At 39.0% G+C, this 19,786-nt stretch overlaps 1 protein-coding gene across 8 annotated transcripts in view; it reads left to right on the top strand.

The window, feature by feature from the left end:
• Positions 1 to 2,034: 2,034 nt before the first annotated feature.
• Positions 2,035 to 19,786, top strand: part of SLC10A7 (solute carrier family 10 member 7) — a 252,970-nt gene continuing 235,218 nt past the window's right edge. For 4 of the 8 annotated variants that reach the window (XM_027117113.1, XM_027117114.1, XM_027117112.1 and 1 more), the window contains exons 1-3: positions 2,051 to 2,373; positions 8,304 to 8,386; positions 14,579 to 14,715. In XM_027117113.1, coding sequence (XP_026972914.1) covers positions 2,274 to 2,373; positions 8,304 to 8,386; positions 14,579 to 14,715 — 320 coding nt within the window. In that variant the 5' untranslated portion in view covers positions 2,051 to 2,273. Of the gene's footprint in view, positions 2,374 to 8,303; positions 8,387 to 9,842; positions 10,256 to 14,578; positions 14,716 to 19,786 lie in introns of those variants that run through there. The other 4 variants (XM_027117119.1, XM_027117111.1, XM_027117115.1 and 1 more) reach the window with 4 other exon arrangements.

Genomic DNA, 19,786 nt, shown 5'->3' with positions numbered 1-19,786 from the left:
TTCAGTGGCTTCCTACAGTGTTTAATAAAATCTAAATCCTTTACCACAGCTTCCGGTTGCCCCACTCCCGCAACTTTCCAGCTTCTGGTGGTTGGTTCCAAAGTGGAACCCTTGGCATTCCCTGGCTTGCAGACGCATCACTCCAATCTCTGCTTCCATCTTCACATGGTCTCTTCTTCATGTCTCTTTTGTGTGTCTTCACGTGACCTTCTTATAAGAACATGAGTCATTGGATTTAAACCCATCTTAACACAGTATGAGCTCATCTTAACCAATTACATGGGCAAGACTCCATTTCCAAATAAGGTCAAATTCTGAGGTTCTGGATGGACATGAACATTTGGGGGACACCATTCAACAAAGTACAGTTACCTAATTTGGTAAAAGGATATTTGCAGATATAGTTAAGGATCTTAAAATGAGATCATTCTGGATTATCGGGTTGGGTCCTAAATCTGATGACAAATGTTTTTATAGGAGACACACAGAAGAGCAGGGGGCAATGTGAAGACAGATGCAAAGTCTGGAGTGACGTGGCCATAAGCCAAGGAAGCCAAGTTATGCCAACCACCACCAGAAGCTGTAAGAGACAAGGAAGGATTCTCTCCTTAGAGCCTCCAGGGTTAGTGTGGCCTTGCCAACACGTTGATTGTGGATTTCTGGCTTCCAGAACTATGAGAGACTAAATTTCCATTATTCTAAAGGCCTCCAGTTTTAGGTATCTGTTACAGTATCCACAGGAAACTAATACAGAATTCACAGTGCACTGTATTCTTTCCCTTTAAGTAACCACCAAAACAAAAATCATTTCCATGAGTTTGATTCTGCTGTAAATAGATCTGAGTTCTTAGTAAACTGTAACACAGCATTTGCCTGATTTATTTATTTGGGTGCAAAAGTGCAAAATGGAAAGAGTTGATGTTCCTGCAGGGTCTGTGGGTAGGAAGTCCATTCATGAAACTATCAATGTCACTGGTTGGCAGAAAACACTTCAAGGGAGGAATGGGGACGGATAGGATCTAGCACGTGGGGCAATGGAAGACAGGAGTCCTGCCTCTTCCTGGTCCCTCACCACTTTTGCCTTGGGTATCCTGATCTCCTTCCCACAGTTGCCCTGCTGCTTGGGTGGGGCAAGTTCTGAGGGTCAAGCGAAAGCGTGCACGCTTCAGACTCGCCAGCTCAGACTCCCACTTCGCCCCCCCCCCCCCCCCGCCCCCGTCAGCTTCGTTGGGAGGTAGGGAGGGAGCTCAAGCACTCACCCACCATCCCCAAAGGAAGATGTGGTCCCCGCTTCCCGGTAGGGGGCTGAACCTCTGCAGTCCCCACTCTGGGGCTGGTGATGGCGAAGGGGGTCGGGGCCCAGCGCCCACGCGCGGATGACCGACCTGGGGGTACCGCCCACCCTCCCGGGCTGCAACGCTGCTACGCATGTGGGCGTCGGCTCGGTGTTCAATTCTCAACCCATTTCCGGGGCTAAAGCTACCCGCACTGAGGTGCCGCTTTCCCGCGCCGGGGTATGAGCATGGCTAACTCCAGAGGCTCCGGCCGGGACTAGGAGACCGAGAGCTGCCTCCCCTTCCCCCCCCTGCGTACACGTCAACGCCGGCGTCGAGGAAGCGTCGTAATGCTTCGAAGAAGCTCACCAACAAAAAAACCTGTACCCCGCCGCCGCAGCTGCCGACAGAGAAATCCCTGCCCCAAGCGCACGCTAGCCTTTACCGCAGGCTCAAGGCGAAGCCAAAAAGAGTCTCTCCATGGATGTATTCCAGGGGCGCGGGGGGCTGTGTCTAAAGGTTTGTTGGAGCCGGACCCTTGATAGAGCTAGGAGGCTGTGGCGCCTCACGCCACTCCCCGCCCCTGTCATTCCTAAGGTTCCACAGGTCTTGACGGTGGCGAGTCTGTCAGCCCTACTCGGCGGCCAGATTCCCTTCCTCGATCGCTTGCGCCGGTCGGCCTGGCCCAAACGTCCGCTTCAGAGGGCTGGGAGGCGCAGCCGGAGCCGCGGTGGCTTATGCGCGTCTATTAGTAGGCACACGGTAATGATGGCGGCGCTCAGTGAGACTCTCCTGTCACTGGATACTACTACTCGCAGCCCTCCTCAAAGCAGCGGGAGCAACCCCCCGGTCTTTAATTTACAAGTAGCAATTTGACTTGCTCTGCTGCATGTCAGGTGGGACCGTGGAAAGTGTGGAGACGCCCCGGGGATTAAGCGATAGCAGCTTAAAAAGAAAAAAAGCCAAACAAATAAACAAAACCCACCCACCCTAACAAACATGAGGCTACTGGAGAGAATGAGGAAAGAATGGTTCATGATTGGAATAGTATTGGCGATCGCCGGAGCAAAGCTGGAGCCGTCCATAGGGGTGAATGGGGGTAAGTGCTGCACCTCTGCATATGCTCCACTGCGATTCCCACTTCAGAACTAATTTGCGAGTCTTGGGAAGGAGAGGAGACCGGAATTGGGGAGTGTCTGCCTCTCTTAGGGGCACTGACCAGTCCAAGGTGTCTTTTGGCCCTCTTGCTGGTTTTTTAATTTGCCAGCCCCAGAGAGGATTTATAATTAGGAACGGGGCGAGGGAATTTGAACGCAGGTTGCCTTTTCCGCGAACAATCAATGAGTATCCTTAGTGTCAAGGAGTGAGGTTACCGAGAATGAAACTTATTTGCCTTCAAAGTAGCATCCTATCCCAAGGGACGCTAGGTTGCCAGGAGTTCCTTATCTATCTTGGAGTGGACACCATTACCTTGTCTGTTTCCGACACTCCCCTCCCCCATGTTAAAAAAAAAAAAAAAGGAGTGGGGAAAGAAAAAGGGACACCCATTCCTCTTCCAACTCAGATTTGTTGGCCCACATGTTGGAGGGTGATGATTTGCTGCAGTTCCTGCCGCTCCACAAACTCAAACCGACTGACACGTTGCATTCAACTGCTTCCGTGTGCTGCCGGGACTCAATTGCTACCTTTAGCAGTCTAACAGATCCATCCATGTTAGACCATGTGTAGTGTGTATTTTGGCAAGGAAATGTAGGTGGGCTAAAAATCACACCCAGATCTCTGAATTGTGGGATCCTTGTCATGTGTGGATGGGCATTGGTGGAAACGACTGGAAATACCGTTAGCTTTTCATGCCCCCCGACCCCCTCCTCCTACCCTTAGACAATCATGTCCCACTTTTCATAAACATTAATTGAATTTCTTCAGTTCATTGTCTGTTTGACCTTGTTTAGCAGTTTTCACACTTATTGACAGGTTTTACTCATGCAAGGACAGATAAGAACCGAAGTGAGCACACACAATCTTTATGCTAGGAAGCTGTCAGGAGGATATTTGAAGTTATTTGAACCTTTTTGTTCAAACATGACGGAATTGAATGAAATGATCTGTCAGGAGAACAGTGGTTCCTTCTACCCTCTACCCTCAATACCTCCATTTAGAGGTAGCTTCAGAGAACATTTAAAAGGAATTTTTTGGACAAAGGTAGTGGGGATTCAAACTTTTTGGTTTATTTTATGTTCTTCTATGTTCAACTTAGTACAAAATGTGGAGGGTGGGTAACTGTGAGAGTAAAGCTGTTTGGGGTTACCCTGCTGAAGATACCAGTTTCTCATTTGACATAGTTTCTCGGTGAGCTTTGGGGAAACTTGTGAAGGTTGGTATTTAGGTACTGTCCCATGAGTTCCCTGTCCCTGCAGCTAGCCAGGTAGTAAGAATGTTAGAGAGCGTCTTTGTGGTGATCTGGAATATAGATTTCACTAGCTTCACTTGCAGACTTTATAGCTTCTAGGGTTAGATCTCTGATTTGCTCAGTGTTAAGGTGAAATCACAGGTGATGTGTGATCTTTAAGTTGAGACCTGCAGAGACTAGGTTTGGTAAAATTCCTTTTCTCTTCTATTCCTGGGCTGCTCAGTGGGAAGGAGAGCTGTTGATTGCTGAATCATTTCCCTAGGGCTTCCCCACAGTGGCCTGTGTGAGATGGATTCTGTAATCTGATTTGTTCCCTCAGACTCTGCTTCTTGAAGTTTTGGGAATTATTGTATCTTAGAAATATTGTTTCCCACTTTCACTAGTCCTATGCCATTAATCTAGGAGAGTTCGTTTGTTTAATTATAAAAGAGGAGACTGTTAAGAGCTGAGGGAACTTTATTTTCAGCTAACATGCTGAAGATACTGAGACCTCAGGTCAGGTGACTCACCCTAGGTCAGGTTAGCTAGCTTAGGGAAGAGGAAGGACTGACTGGGGACCAGGATTCCCCCTTATGTCATACCAGTTGCAACATCCATCCAAATATTCTTGGCAAAAATCACTAAAAATGAATAACCATTATAAAGAAAGGCTCTCTGTAATAAAGATGGTTTCCATGCCCTGAGTTTTAGGCCAAAAGAAGCTGCGCAGAATCGGGTAATATTAGACAACCGTGTATTCATGTGATTTTTTGAGATCTGTCCAAGTGTAAAAGTTACTGTTTCTAAAAACAACAGTTAAACAAACAATTGTTTGGGATTTCTTATATAAGCTTATATAAGCTGTCTTATATAAGCTGTCAGGCTAAGTTCTTGGTACTTCAGTTGACCTTCCCACCTGTAAAACTTCTTCAATAAAAACAAACTTCCTAATAGTACCAAATAACACTTTGACCCCATCAGTTAAAACAACAAAAATCTAGGAACAAGGAGAGTAATGGTGGCTGAAAGTGGTCTGTCCTCTTCTGCTCTACAGAATGATCTAAAGCATCTCTTTTTGCTTGTCACTTTTAGTCAGAAGTTCCATTTTGGGGTCTGTACACTAGAATGCGTGTGCATTTTTAATGCGCTCACATTGACTGAACAATTTTCAGTCGAACAGTTTTCTAGACATTCTTTTCTCTTCAGTAGAAAGTTTTGATTGTTTTCAACTTAATAAATGCTCACTTCACCTTTACCTGGATCAATACCTTAATGACTCTATTTTGAAGTGTAAGACTTCTACACTTAAAGGATCACACCTTTGCTCTGCCCTCCCTTAAAAAACAATCTTTATAGCCAGTGGGTGAGTTATGTATGGCAGGAAATTTATAGAGGTGGGAACCCTGAAGTGAGAGAAGTTGAATGACTTTCCATATGGGAAAAAGTGTAACAGGTACTAGCATGGAAAATTTAATTTTTAGTTCCCTGTTCTTTTTACTCAGTTACATTTCATTTTAAAATATATACAAGGTTGAAAGTAAAGAACCACAGGAGATGTAAATTGTAGATCCTGAAGTGTAGATACTCTGTTTCATTTCCACACAGGGGAGCCCTGAGCTATGCACATCTTAGAGTTTACCAGAGTTCAACACTGTGCCATTCATTCTCCAAGAGAAAGGCTTACTTCTTTGGAAGTACAGATTAAGCGTCTCATTTCTACCTGCATCTTAACTGAAATTTTTGCCATTAATTAAGACATAAATCCTAAAAAGGAAATTGCTTCATTTTTGCATTAAGAAAACATAACCAGAAACATGCTACTGTATACACTTAAGAATATTAGCATGAATACCTTAGATTAGGTTTAGGAGTGAAATTTACTAGATAAGTAGATTTGATGAAACGGTAATAGTTCCTTGCATTCCTAAACATTCCAGCTCATCTTCTTTCCCCACACTCCACTCCCACATTAAAAAGCGTGGGTTTGAAGTCCCAAAATTGCTTCATTTTTTACGGCCAATTTTTCTTTTGATGTTGCTACTCCATTCCATTTTCACTGATAAACATTTTTTTTTTTGCTTTGGTTTAAGGAAGAGTTAAAACTTATATTTCCACTTTGTGCTTTGTAGCCTTCCCAAGATCTGAATCTGGTTATTTTCATGACTTGGAGGATATAATCATTACCTTGGAGAGGGGCCACATACCATTTCATAGCGTAGTTTCAACTCTCACCTCTGTGCAAATATTTACCAGTTTTTTATTTCAGCCCTGCCTGCTTCTAGTTCTGCATTCACACCGTGGGCGATCCATTAGCAGCTGTCTCAAAGGGGCCTTAGGTTTCCCCAGATAAGAATTAATTCCTCCTTCCCTTTTAAAAAGGTACATTGTAGGTAGCCCTGGAAGAGCCTCACCAGGTCCTTTCATGGATTAGTTATTTGGATGTGCATCTAATACAAAAAACAATATAAAAATAAACAGTATACCCTGTCTCTAGGATTTAAGACAGTCAAAGTAAGGAATCATTCCACTGAATTATGCCAGTTAGTTAATAGCTACCATGTGTATTTATATATATATGTGCATGGAGTGTAGGAAGAGTTACCTTCTTAAAAAATCCAGTTGTTGGCTAACTAAGGTAGATGCTTTAGCTGCCCCAAAGAAACATGTGGTCTAAGTCAATGCTCTTGCTTGCAAATATACTGCTAACTATAACCCACCCTATAGAGAGAATCTGGGGTACCACTGTGGATGGCAGCACAGTTGACAAAAATGGGTCTCACAAAAAGCAAGGGGTTGGAGGAAAAGAAAAAGGATATGAGTTTGAAAAAAAACAAAGAGGATATTAAAAATTCCTGGAAGGCATTTACTAAAACAAGCCAGATTCCTTGACATTCAAATCTGCTCCTGAATCACCTTCCTCAGCTTTTGAGGAAATATTATTTTGAAGTGTGAGCAGCTGAGACAGATTCACTCACAGGTATGGGGGGAAAAATGTACATCTTTTTAAGTTTTTGAACCACTTTCACTGCCCTGAAGTGTAATGCCTCTTCCCCTACCTTCTCCCTTTTGCTGCCTTTTCTCAGATCATAGCAAAATGATTTGAGTAAATGCCAGGTATCTAAAAGAATGTATTGCAGTGTATTTTTTTTTCTTTTTTCCGGCTTTATTGAGATATAATTAACATATAACATTGAATAAGTTTAAGGTGTACAATGTGATTTTAGATATACAAAATGATTACCACAATCAAGTTAGTTAACACATCCTTCACCTCATATAATTACCATTTTTTGTTGTTGTTATAATGAGAACATTTAAGATCTACTGTATACAAAATGGTATTATTAACTATAGTCTCCACTATAGAACTCAAGATCCCCAAACTTGATTATCATTTTTTTTAACATCTTTATTGGAGTATAATTGCTTTACAATGGTGTGTTAGTTTCTGCTTTATAACAAAGTGTATCAGTTATACGTATACATATGTTCCCATATCTCTTCCCTTTTGCGTCTCCCTCCCTCCCACCCTCCCTACCCCACCCCTCTAGGTGGTCACAAAGCACTGAGCTGATCTCCCTGTGCTATGCGGCTGCTTCCCACTAGCTGTCTATTTTGCGTTTGGTAGTGTATATATGTCCATGCCACTCTCTTTGTCCCAGCTTACCCTTCCCCCTCTCCATATCCTCAAGTCCATGCTCTAGTAGGTCTATGTCTTTATTCCCATCTTACCCCTAGGTTCTTCATGACCTTTTTTTTTTTTTCCTTATATTTTTTTTCTTATATGTGTTAGCATACGGCATTTGTTTTTCTCCTTCTGACTTACTTCACTCTGTATGACAGACTCTAGGTCCATCCACCTCACTACAAATAACTCAGTTTCGTTTCTTTTTATGGCTGAGTAATACTCCATTGTATATATGTGCCACATCTTCTTTATCCATTCATCTGTTGAGGACACTTAGGTATTGCAGTGTTTGAGGAGCTCTTTGTTTCTTTTATTCACTGATGTGCTACAAATGCCTAAAATGTAGCCTTGTGGTTGCTCAGTGAATATTTGTTGACTGACTGAGTAGTGATTTTTCCCCGGCTTGGTCTTATTTGCTGAGCAGTATCTATTGGAATGGTGGAGGGTTACAGGCAATGGAGGAACCATGATGTGGTCCTGTTGTTTGGCTTGAGGGAGTGTGTTCATTTCTTAGCGCTGCCACAATAAATTACCACAAACTGGGTGGCTTAAAACAACAGAAATTTTTTTTTCCCAGAACTTACTCTGGTGGCTAGAATTCAGAAATCAAAATGTCGGCAGGGCTGACATTTACTATGGCAGATAAAATTAGAGGAACTAATATGGAAGGATGTGGCCTATTTGCTCTCTCGTGTGAGAGCAGCATTTATTTTCATTTTTCTGCTCTGAGGATACTGTGCTGCACTGGACAACCGTGGTCTTCGCCTATCTGGAAAATCCTCTGGAGTTAGGCTGCATCACAGCAAACACTTAACTCTGTCAGGACATTAGTATACTAGCGGCGACACCGAGATTTAAAGTACCGTTTATTCTCCTCCAATGGATTCTCCTTTCATGTCACGTTATCTACAGGAAATGCCTATCTAACAGTGACTCATTTCTCTCTCTTTAGGACCACTGATGCCAGAAATAACTGTCTCCTACATTGCTGTCGCAACAATATTCTTTAACAGTGGATTATCATTAAATACGGAGGTACTGTCAACTATGGGGCACATGAGAAGCAGGGAGAAAAATTTAATTCATGCTTACTCTTTTGAAATTTCAGATTCCTTTTGTAAAGCCGTGTGTAGGTACAGTCTGAAGCTTCACTATCACAGAAGAGAACTTGGACTGCAACAAAGGACTTGCGTTTTGTACCTATATGTTATAGATACTGCATAGCTGGGTGGCATGGAGAATAAGGGTGTGTTTATAGTGGTTATGTTTTCAGTACAACAACTGAACTGAAACATCTACTTCAGGTCTTCCTCAGATTGTGGTGGTCACTCTAGTGGCACTGAGGCGCACTGGAGTTATTGATGTTTAGTTAGGTTTCCATAACTTGTGGATCATCTTTTGCTTCCAGGACTTATGCTGCTCAAGTGATGCTTGTTATGTTATAATTTTTAACTAATTTTTTAAAAAGTATATTCTTTGCTGGTATATCTGTTACATATTAATAAATGTTTTAAGAGAAATTCTGGAATTTTTCATACTAAGCCACAGTCTATTATGAAGACACACAGGTAATGTTATTTACTGATCTAGGTGTCACTAAATATGGGATTCTTATAGAATTAAACAAATCCAGGCATTTTTACATCCAAGAGAGGAATGAGTAGAATTTGTGATTCTCTTTTGAATTGTAGTAGAAGAAAAAAAGAGGAGAAAATACCTATTTACTTTTGAAGAAATTACATTGAGTTTCTAAAGTTGTCATTCTAAGATGCTTATTCTTATGTAGATAGGGAAATCTTACTATGTCAGGATTTTGGGTTTTTTTAGAAATGGCTGTACAATTTGTTTCAGCATTATGTCTTGCCTTTATTTATTTTAAGTTTATTTTCTTTGAAGTGTGCTTTGAATGAAGACCAAATTTAGTTACCTTCTTCTTTGACCATCCTAGTAGTGACGTGGAAAAAGCATGGTTTTACTGAATTTATGTGTTCTGTAGTTGTCAGGTTGGTATAAATCTTATCAATGGGGCATTTTTGATGTAAATGGGATCCCCGTGTAGTGTCTGAGAAATTTTGTCTCAAGAATTTGAAATATTCTCACTAATTACTTGCTCTTTTGAAAACTGACATAGAACAGGTTTTCCTAAATATGTTGAATTCTAGTTTTCGGAAATTATATTGCAATAAAGGACTACGATTAGTGCTTAAGGGGGCACAGGCTTTTTCTGTCAACGCCTGAGTTCTCCTACTGGTTCTCAAATGTGGGACCCAGTGATACAGAAGGATAGCTGCCACTCCTGTGGCGCTGGACTGAGCTTCCCTGGAGGTCTTCCTGCTGGCCTTTGCTGATGCTCTTTGTGCAGCAGCTGCCTTACCCAAGTCCTCTACTTGGGACGTTGCTCTAACTACGTCCCCTGGTGGCTGCTTAATGTCTACAGCTGTTCTTTATGCCATGGGAAATCTGGCAAGATTTGATTCTCTCACTCCTTTAGCTTCTTGCTTAATGCTCTTCTGTCAAGCAGCCAACTTTGCGGGATGCAGGAGTTGAAGAAGGAAGAAGGTCATACTTACCAGCATTTCTCTAAGGACCGAATTCTTCTGTAAGCACCTAGGAAACCTTCAGAATCATCCAGCTAATTGGGATCTAACGCTGAAATGCCTTGATCCTGTGCTTTATTGTGGCATCTAAATAGCCATCAAAGCCACTTCTTCCATATTAAAGGCCCTTTTCAAGCTAATACAACATTAAGTCATTTTCAAGATCCGTTTAACTTAAGATGCCCTAGATTGCGTCATTCTGTAATGTTAAACCATCTCTAAGCCCTGTTAATTTCCCGGGCAACCAAACAGTTGTAAGTTAGGAGGTAGTGAACTTCTTGTTATTTGTTTCCTAGTTAACAATCTTGTTTCAATAACAAGATTGTAACAATTTGTTTTCTAGTTAACAAACTAATTTCAGCTGGGACGACTATTTTTATATCCTGTTAGGTCCTGGAACAGTGCATTTTTGCGCACAGGAGACGGTAGGTTATAATTAACTTGCGTTTATTTGAAAGCATTTACATCGGCCCCACTCAAGTTTGATTTGTAATGAACATTTCATGTAGTATTACTTATACATTGATGTAATGATGTGTATTCTAGAATTTGTTTTGTTCATTTATTAAAGTTATAAAGGACTGTGTTAATACTTCATGCTGAAAAGATTTAATGCTAAGTCTTCGGTTTTATGACTGTTGATTTCTAGTTTGTGACATACCTGTTGAAGTGGTTTCTGAAATTTTGTTGTAGTGACATGAAATAAGGTCACATTCGAAATATATTTCATATTTAGCGAACTTCAAATCTACAGTTTCAGAGGATTTGTTACTTAAGAGGCTGTGACAAGACCAATCTCATTTAAACAAGTACCTGTTTAGCACCTGTGGCCACAAGGCACTGCCACCTTGTGCACTTGTACTTGGCTCGGGACAGAAGCAAAGATGAGCAGGAAACTCAGGGCGTGAAAAGGGTCCCCACTAGGCCAGAATATACCGGCTTTCCTTTATTTTCCTAAACAGATCATTTTTGAAAAATCCCATCAGCTTAGAAATAAATACAGCAAATTCTAAAATTGAGGTTCTTGCTGCTTGTTTCCAGCCCAGAGCTATGAGGCTGACTCTCCGAAAGCAAATCCAATAAAGGTCAAATAAGGGTTAGGAGGGAAATTGGTATGTAATGAAAATATTTCTAAGTCCCAGTCAGAGCCTCTGATTTCAAGCGATTCTTGATGCTGTCAGTGAGGCCCTGGTATGTGGAGTATCTCCTTAAGTTTATTTTAATGGGATTCGACCTGTATTACGTGTGAATAAATAAGATGTCATGTGGAATCAACTCTTCAGTTATTCATGATGGTATTTATTTGAGTATGTGGCCCTCCATTCTACATGGATATGTATGGAATAATACTATTTTGAATTTTATAGTGTTTACTTGCTTTTTCTTTTCCAGTGCAAGCTTATTTTATCTTTAAGGTTCTATAAAGAAGGTATAGAAGATATAGAATACTGGGTTTTTGTGACAGTCTTGAAAATCTTTCTTGGAAACACTTCATGTCTGTTATTTCCCTGTTGTTAAGAAGCCCCTGAGGACCCAACATAGTGGCCCCTTGTGATTCATTTTGCTGGGTTCTTTACTGTTCCATTATTTTAATACAATATCAGTTGTTTCTACTGTCATTTTTCAGATCAACTAGTGTTTTCTAACTACATTTTACTTTTTATAACTTTTTTCATGATTACAAAAGTAGTCTTTCCCCATGTAGAAAGATTAGAAAGAATAAAAATAACTGCTGTTAACATTTGTGAGTATTTTAGCCCTTTTTTCCCTAAACGCATTTTTTATATAGAGACTACTTTAAAAATAAAATACTTAAAAAATTGTATATATGTATATATGTGTATATATGTATACACATACTTGCATAAATATACACATACATACACACAATTTTATTTTTAATACATGACAGTGTATAATAGTAATTTTCCATGTAATATATTTCATTTATTTTTTCTTCATATTTGAAAATAAGATAATTTATATTTTATTTACTTTTATGAACATAAATCAAAAGGTACAAAAGTATATACGATGAGAAGTCTTCTTTTTACCCCCCTACTAAATATTCAGTTCTCGTCTCTGGAGACAACCAATGTTAACAGTTTCTGTGTATCTTTCTGGAGGTATTCTATGCAAAACATACATATGTGTATCACCCCCCGCCCCTGTCAAACTGGGGTGTTTTATACCGTTTGCCACCTTACCTTATTTTACTCAAAACACATATTTTGGAGGTTTTTTCATATCAACACATAAAAAACTCCCTGTTTCTTTTTGGATGCTGAAAAATATTCCACTTTTGAATGTGTCTTGATATATTTTCCTCATCTTCTCTTGAATGGCATTTAGGTAGCTTATGGGGTTTTGCTATTATAAACATTCTGCAAAGGATAACCTAAAAATACGTCATTTCCTACATTTGGGAATATGTATGAAGGATTAATTCCTCGAAGTAGGATTGCTGGGTCAGATGATATGTGAAGTTTGAGTTGTGAGAGATAGTCCAAGTACCTAGAAAGGAGACAGGTGCTGGGTAAGTGTTTGCCGCCTGAAGGAATGAGTTGCTAGGTTGGTCTACGTGGGCTGTGCCAGTGAGACACCTGTTGGTTAAGTAGGGAGAGACCCTGAACTTCTACATCCTTGTCTACACAGTTTTAACATAGTTTCTAATAGCTCTTAACACTCTGTTGCTACCTTAAGTTATTTAGTTATTTCCTCACTTTTGGACATATAAGTTGTTTCCAGATTTTACTGTAATAGGTGACTATCAACCAATTCTATATATAAATGCTTGTAACCACTTTTTATATCCTTAGGAGAAATGCCTAGACATAAAATTTCGGGGTCCAAGAGTATGAATCCTATTATAGTCCTTGAGATATTCTCCCAAATTACTTTTCAGAACAGTTACAGCGTTTTATATTCCTATGAGAAGTGTATGCAAATGCCTTTGCTACTGCCTTCTGGCTAATCATTTTATTTTCATTTTTTGAAAATAAAAAACCCACTGATATTCATTTGGTATTTAAGAATGCCTCTGAGTGTATTTGCGTGAGATTTGGTTTCAAGACTGCTGAGAATTCTTGGAACTGCTGGTGCTCAAGTTTTCTCTGGGGTGCAATTTCGGGTTCATTGTAAAGATGACTCCTTTTATGTTAGCTCTGATCCATGGACCCAGTGTGGCTTCCAGTCTGCACAGTGTTTCCCTGTTGTCCTGCATTAGACCCAGATTTCCAGAAGTTCCATAGATGCCATTAGGGACGTATTGTGATTAAACTGGAACTGCTGTGTAACATGAAGGGAGATTAATGGTGGGAACTGATGAGACAGATTGCAGAAAGTGGTGACCAGTGAATGAGTTTGCATTAACCTACTGTTTATTACACCATGAACTTTGGCTAATGTCTCTGAGGCTAGTTCATGACTTACTTGAACTAAGGGAGGTGGGGAACATGACAGTGCTATGTTTATAAACCAGTGAATCTCTGGCAACTTTGAATGTGTTTAATGACTGCCTGCATGTTTTATATTCTACTACTTTCTGAATTTGTTTTATTTTTGCTGAATAACCACATAACTCAAAGAAATTCAAATGTAAACGCTTGTTGGTTTGTACATATTGAAATCCCAAAGTTTACCGAGTATCCCTTTTTAGCTGTGAGACTTACAATATGTGCCTGGTGTGTCATGATTCATGCAAATCTTTTCTCTCCTGGGGCAGCGGTGTGACATGGTGGGAGAAGCAGGAGTGAGTGGGTTTGATAGAATGCCAGAAATGGGTTTGATTCTGGGCTTCACTCTCGATCTCAATTTCCTCATCAGTACAATAGGGATAATAATATCTTCCTAACTGGGTTGTTGTCAGGATTAAATGAGATAACATACATAAAGTGGCAAGCTCAGAGCATGGCACAGAGCTGCTATTCAGTAATTGTTAATAAAGAAATCTAGTGAGTAGATTTGGGGGAAAAAAGCCCTTTTGAAATATAGAATATTGTTGGGAAAAACATTTTTAAAAATTATGATTTGTGTGTAGATTTAGTAACATCTTGCCAAATTGAGTCCTTGCTAGGTCTGGTGTAATGAGTAGAGGTTAATTATCAAATTTAATTAAAATTCTACGTCCTGCCAAAATTTTTAAACAAGATTTTGTTTTAAATAGTTAAACATACATGTTTGTTTGCAGTGTCAACAATTCTGAAATCTATACTAGTGTAAAGGTAGTTAGCTTAGTCCTGTTCCAGACTTTTACAAATCTGAATCGTTGGGGTATACTGTATTTGAAAGAAATTAGAATGCTTCAGAAATTTTATAGAAAAATACTTTATAATTATCATGAACAACTTTTTTTTCCCTTAAAGTCTGTCTCTTATGCATATGCTTATAGGTAAAAGTTTTAGCTCTGAAATAACTCCACATTGATGGATATTAACTAGACTTATTGTGGTGATCATTTTGCAGTATACACAATGAATCTTCATGTTGTATACCTAAAATTAATATAATGTTATATGTCAATTATATCTCAATTTAAAAAAACCTAATTCATATGATGTTGTTTTGGTAGCAGTCTGTCTTCAGGAATAGTTTTCTTACCTTTGTTATTTTGTGTCCTTCATATTCACAGGAGCTGACAAGTGCTTTGGTGCATATAAAACTACATCTTTTTATTCAGATCTTTACACTTGCATTCTTCCCAGCAGCAATATGGCTTCTTCTTCAGCTTTTGTCAATCACACCCATCAATGAATGGCTTTTAAAAGGGTATGCTTAAATATTTTGAAGGGTCCACTTTTAATGGGGTATCTTTAGTAACATTATTATTTCTGTGGCAACTGTACACAAAAGGGCTTATGTGTCATATAAGGAAATAAAAACACTTTTAACATTATTATTATTCTTTAAAGTGATAGTGTTTCACTAAGGAACTGTATTAAAGAATTTTATAACAAGAATCTTAAAATATACACTCTTGCTAAATGATAAGGTTCTAGGAGAGACAATTTTCTGTTGGGAGAAAATTGGAAGGCACTACAGGATGTAAGGTCTGTGTGCATGTGTGTAATGTAGGCTGTCAATTGGGTGCTTTAACTTTTGTGTTTTATATCTTACCAAATGTATACAGATACTGGCTGACTATAATATATGTTTTTAAAATGCATAGGAAAGAAAAATATATAGAGGGGACAAACATTTACTTTTTCCCTTGTTCTGTTTTATGTTTGATAGGATAATTGAATTAGCAATAGATTTTTTTCATGTTATTTTTTAATTTATTTTTTAACATCTTTATTGGAGTATAATTGCTTTACAATGGTGTGTTAGTTTCTGCTGTAAAGCAAAGTGAATCAGCTATACATATACGTATATCCCCATATCTCCTCCCTCTTGCGTTTCCCTCCCACCCTCCCTATCTCACCTCTCTAGGTGGTCACAAAACACCAAGCTAATCTCCCTGTGCTATGTGGCTGCTTCCCACTAGCTAGCTGTTTTACATTTGGTAGTGTATATATGTCCATGCCATTCTCTCACTTCGTCCCAGCTTACCCTTCCCCCTCCCCGTGTCCTCAAGTCCATTCTCTACGTCTGCATCTTTATTCCTGTCCTGCCCCTAGGTTCTTCAGAACCATTTTTTTTTCAATTCCATATGTATGTGTTAGTGTACGGTATTTGTTTTTCTCTTTCTGACTTACTTCACTCTATATGACAGTCTCTAGGTCCATCCACCTCACTACAAATAATTCAATTTTGTTTCATTTTATGGCTGAGTAATATTCCATTGTATGTATGTGCCACATCTTTATCCATTCATCTGTCTATGGACACTTAGGTTGTTTCCATGTCCTGACTGTTGTAAATAGAGCAATAGATTTTTATTAGAATCTTTTCTCCCATTAAAAATGTTGCCATGTTTGTTAAAAGGATTTAATGATTTTTAAAAATTATTTGAAGTGGTTTAAAACTAACCACATTTTAGCATCATGGTATAACAACTATAATGCTGAACTTAAAGCCTAAAGATTGCAGTCTGACCTTGCCCCTAAGTTGCTATGTGACTTTTAGGAAAGTCATTGAATAGTCTTGAACCTCAATTTCCCTTTGTAGAAAGTGAGGATAATCATACTTTTATTGCCTGCTTAGTAATGCTGTGGGGATATCAATTGAGATCACTTATTCATTCATTTATTCAAGTCATTTATTCAGCTCCTTCTATATGCCAGGAATTATCATAGGTATTAGAGAAACAGCAGTGAACAAAACTGGCAAGTTAGTTTTGCACGTCAAGGACACTCTAGGTGTGATTGTCAATAAATAAGTAAATAGATGATCAAGATAGAGATAAGTGATCTGAAGTAAAACTGTGTGATATGAATGGTTGAGAGGACAGGCTGGTGATCAATTTAGACTGCAGAGTTCTGGGGGCAGAATGTTCAAGGTAAAGGAAACAAAATGTTTAAGGACTGGAACAAGCCTGGTGTCTTCTAGGGTCAGGAAAGTGACAATGATGGCCAAAGCCTGATGATATAGAGGACAAATAATGTGACTTGGGGTTGGAAAGATGGATAGGATCCTGGTCATGCAGAGCCTTGTAGGCTTGTAAAGCATTCAGTTTTTATTTCGAGTGCTGCAGGAAGCTACAGGAGGGATTTAAATGAGAGAGTAATATGGTTCTGATTTATGTTTGCAAATGATTCTTCTAGTTCCTGTATGAAGAATAGATAGTAGAAGAGCCTGAGAGAAAACTAGGAGACCAGCTTGGAGGCTAGTGTGATGAGGGAGCAGCTCAGAAGAAAGAAATGGATGTATGGAGGATATATTTTAAAATTAGAGCTCTCAGTATCCATGGGTGGATAGGTTGTGGAGAGAGGACAGGGAGGAGTCTGGATTCGGGGTATGAGCCACTGGCCGATTGGCGGCATCATTTTCTTAGCTGGGGGAGAAATAGGTTGGGACGAGAGCAGGAAATCAAGAGTGCTGTTTTGGCCAGGTCGAGTTTGAGAGAATGAACATAAAATTTCACCAGAAAGCATAAAATGCTACATAAATGTGATGACATCATTTTAGAGCAACAAGGTATGATGCATATAGAGAACCAGTATTTACCAACTATCTGCCCTGTAGAGAGCACTCAAGAAATTGGAATATATTAACTCATTTTCATTGTATTCAGGGAACTTCCAATTTAGTTGGATATGTAGGATATATATACAGATATATAAAACAGTAACCAATAAAATGGGGCAGCATATGATTTGTTAGATAAGTGGTGTAATCAGTTAAAGGGGAAGAGGTGCAGCAAGGGTTGTGTACTCCTAAAGAAGAGAATTCAAACATGAGGCATTAGTGGGAGACAAAGATAAAAAGCTTCCTTAAGGCCAAGTTGCAAGACTGGAACTGCTGGGCTGAGGAGTTTGAGTTTGAATCTGTAGATGATGCAGGGTTCTTAAATGTGCTAAACAAGAGAACAACATGCTAGAAAATGGTCATTAAAGAAGATTGTCTGATAGTACTGTCCTGGGTATATAAGCAGAGCAGAGTAGAGTTTGTAATCACAGTATGCTAAATAAAAAAAAAGCATACAATTCTCAGCTCAGGATATTAAACTTAACGGAGTACAAACTTAGTCTACCTCACTTAGAGAAAGCTCTTCCTCACTCACTTTTTCTCCCTTCCCCTCCCAATTTGAGAGTACACACTTAGTATGTTAACTGGAGGGAATTGCCAACTTCTACATCAAGGTCCTGTTTAAATCACTGAGATAAATGTATTCTGAGCGCACACTCCTTACCTTGCTGTGTTAAAGGGAAAGAGTGAAGGTAGAGAGAGCACTGAGTAGGCATTTAGAAATGTCCAGACTTGGGCGAAAAGCATCTGAAGGGGGATGATGACAGTAGTCATGGAAAAGAATGGAAAGTTGGTTGTGGCGATTGTTTGGTTTGTGAAGAGTGAGTGGAGCTCCACTTAACTCCAAAGTTTCAGACTGGATCATTAGGAAAAAAGCTGTCCCATTGGAAGAAATAGGTTAATTGAGAGGCAAAATTGATTTCTTAGAAAATACATAAATTCAACATTAGACATGTTTTGTTTATGGTGGCAGTCATAGACAGCTACGGATTTGGGAATGGAGGTTAGGGTTAGCAATAGAAATTTGTAAGTATTCATATAGATTCAGATTTGCAAATAAGATTGAGAAGAAGACAGGAAAATACTTGAATGGGCTGGTTTAAAAGACAGGAGATAAATTAGAATGATACTGTACTATGGCAACCAAGAGAATAGAGTGCTTTGAGAAGCAAGGAGGAAAGGAGAATGAATACAGGGAAAAGGATGTTGGATTTGGTGATTGGGAGATTGCTGGTTACTTATAAGGTTACTGCTTTTACTAGAAGGGGCATAAGTCAGATTCCAGGGGAGTAAAGAGGGAATGAGCTTTGGGGTCTTGGAGGTAGAGCACAACAGTGAGCCACAGTGGAAAAAGTATTATTACATCCTGAGGAGGCAACAGTACTAATTTTGAGGTTAGTTATCTACATTTGTGTGTTGAATATTCTGCCTCCTTGAAGGCAGGAATGATGTCTTATACTTTTTTTTTATACCCTTGTGTAGTGTCCTACCTGTAGAAAGTATGTGTATTCAGTATATATCTTAGAGATTTTTTTTTAAGATACGGAGAACTCTCCTTCTTTGTACATAGAGGGGAAGAGGCCAGATGAGAGGGAAAGTTTGAAAAAGTTCGATTGAAAATACCTGAGAGGACCTGTTCCTTGTATTGGTGGTAGAGAAGCCAGAAGGCAGAGAGCCTGGACGGGTGGCCTTGGTAAGGCTTTGGCCCTGGATTACAGAATGAAAGTTTAACCCAAGATAGGTGATTTTGTGAGTTTGGTCATATATTTAACTCCTGTCTTAACTTCAGTTTTTGTAAAAATGAGAATAATAATAGTATTTATCTTAAATACTTGTGAGGGATAAATGAGTAAAGTGTCTAGAACAGTATCTACTACAGATGGTAAAATCTCAGTAATATTAGTGATGTTGATGGTAATGATTACAAGGAAGGCTCAGAGATTGGGAATTCTTAATCAGACAGACTACTTCAGCATCACTTGGGAAAACAGACCTTAAAAGAAGACCATGTTAAAGTGAATTGAACTGGAAGTTCCCTATAAGGTTTTTTCTTAAGTTTTCAGTCAAAAATTAATGAAAACTTTTTATTTTTTCTTACTTCAGAGCCAATATAAATTCATTGCATAAAGATTAGACAATATATTATTACAAAAGTGAATAAAAATGACCTGTGATCCTACATTCAAAATATTAGTCAGATACTCTGTGTCCTTGATTCCTTGTATAAACTTTCCACTTTAGTTGGGCTTTGTCCCCAGAATATATATTCTGTATGAATGCTGAGGAATGTTTTTTATCTTTAATACTTGGATTTACTACTCATAATTTCATTTGCTTGTCATGCAATGTGTTTTCTATTCTAAACTAAGAGAATAGAATTCTTGTCACGATCTTGGGAGTATACACATAGTTTAATAAAAACCAAATTTAGAATAGACACTAGAATTTACTATAGGGTCTGAATCTAAGAAGTACATGATTGTGTCATGCCTATTTTTATAATGATATTACAACAGCATGAAAATGTCTTTTATGAGATGAAAGTTTGAGAACTGCTGTTATGTGGAAAAGAATCTGCAAGAGGTTTTAAAGTTTTATTTTTGCCAAAAACCTTCCTATAAAAAATGTAAGGAAAAGATACCTGAAAATAACTGACTATATACACTTGCCAAATGATTAACCATTTTGGTTATCTTGCAATGACTACACT

This window comes from Aethalodelphis obliquidens, unplaced genomic scaffold, assembly GCF_003676395.1.
Source record: "Aethalodelphis obliquidens isolate GAN/ISIS:26980383/991018 unplaced genomic scaffold, ASM367639v1 scaffold17, whole genome shotgun sequence".
NCBI classification, from domain to species: Eukaryota; Metazoa; Chordata; class Mammalia; order Artiodactyla; family Delphinidae; genus Aethalodelphis; species Aethalodelphis obliquidens.
This window is presented reverse-complemented; position numbering and strand designations above follow the sequence as displayed.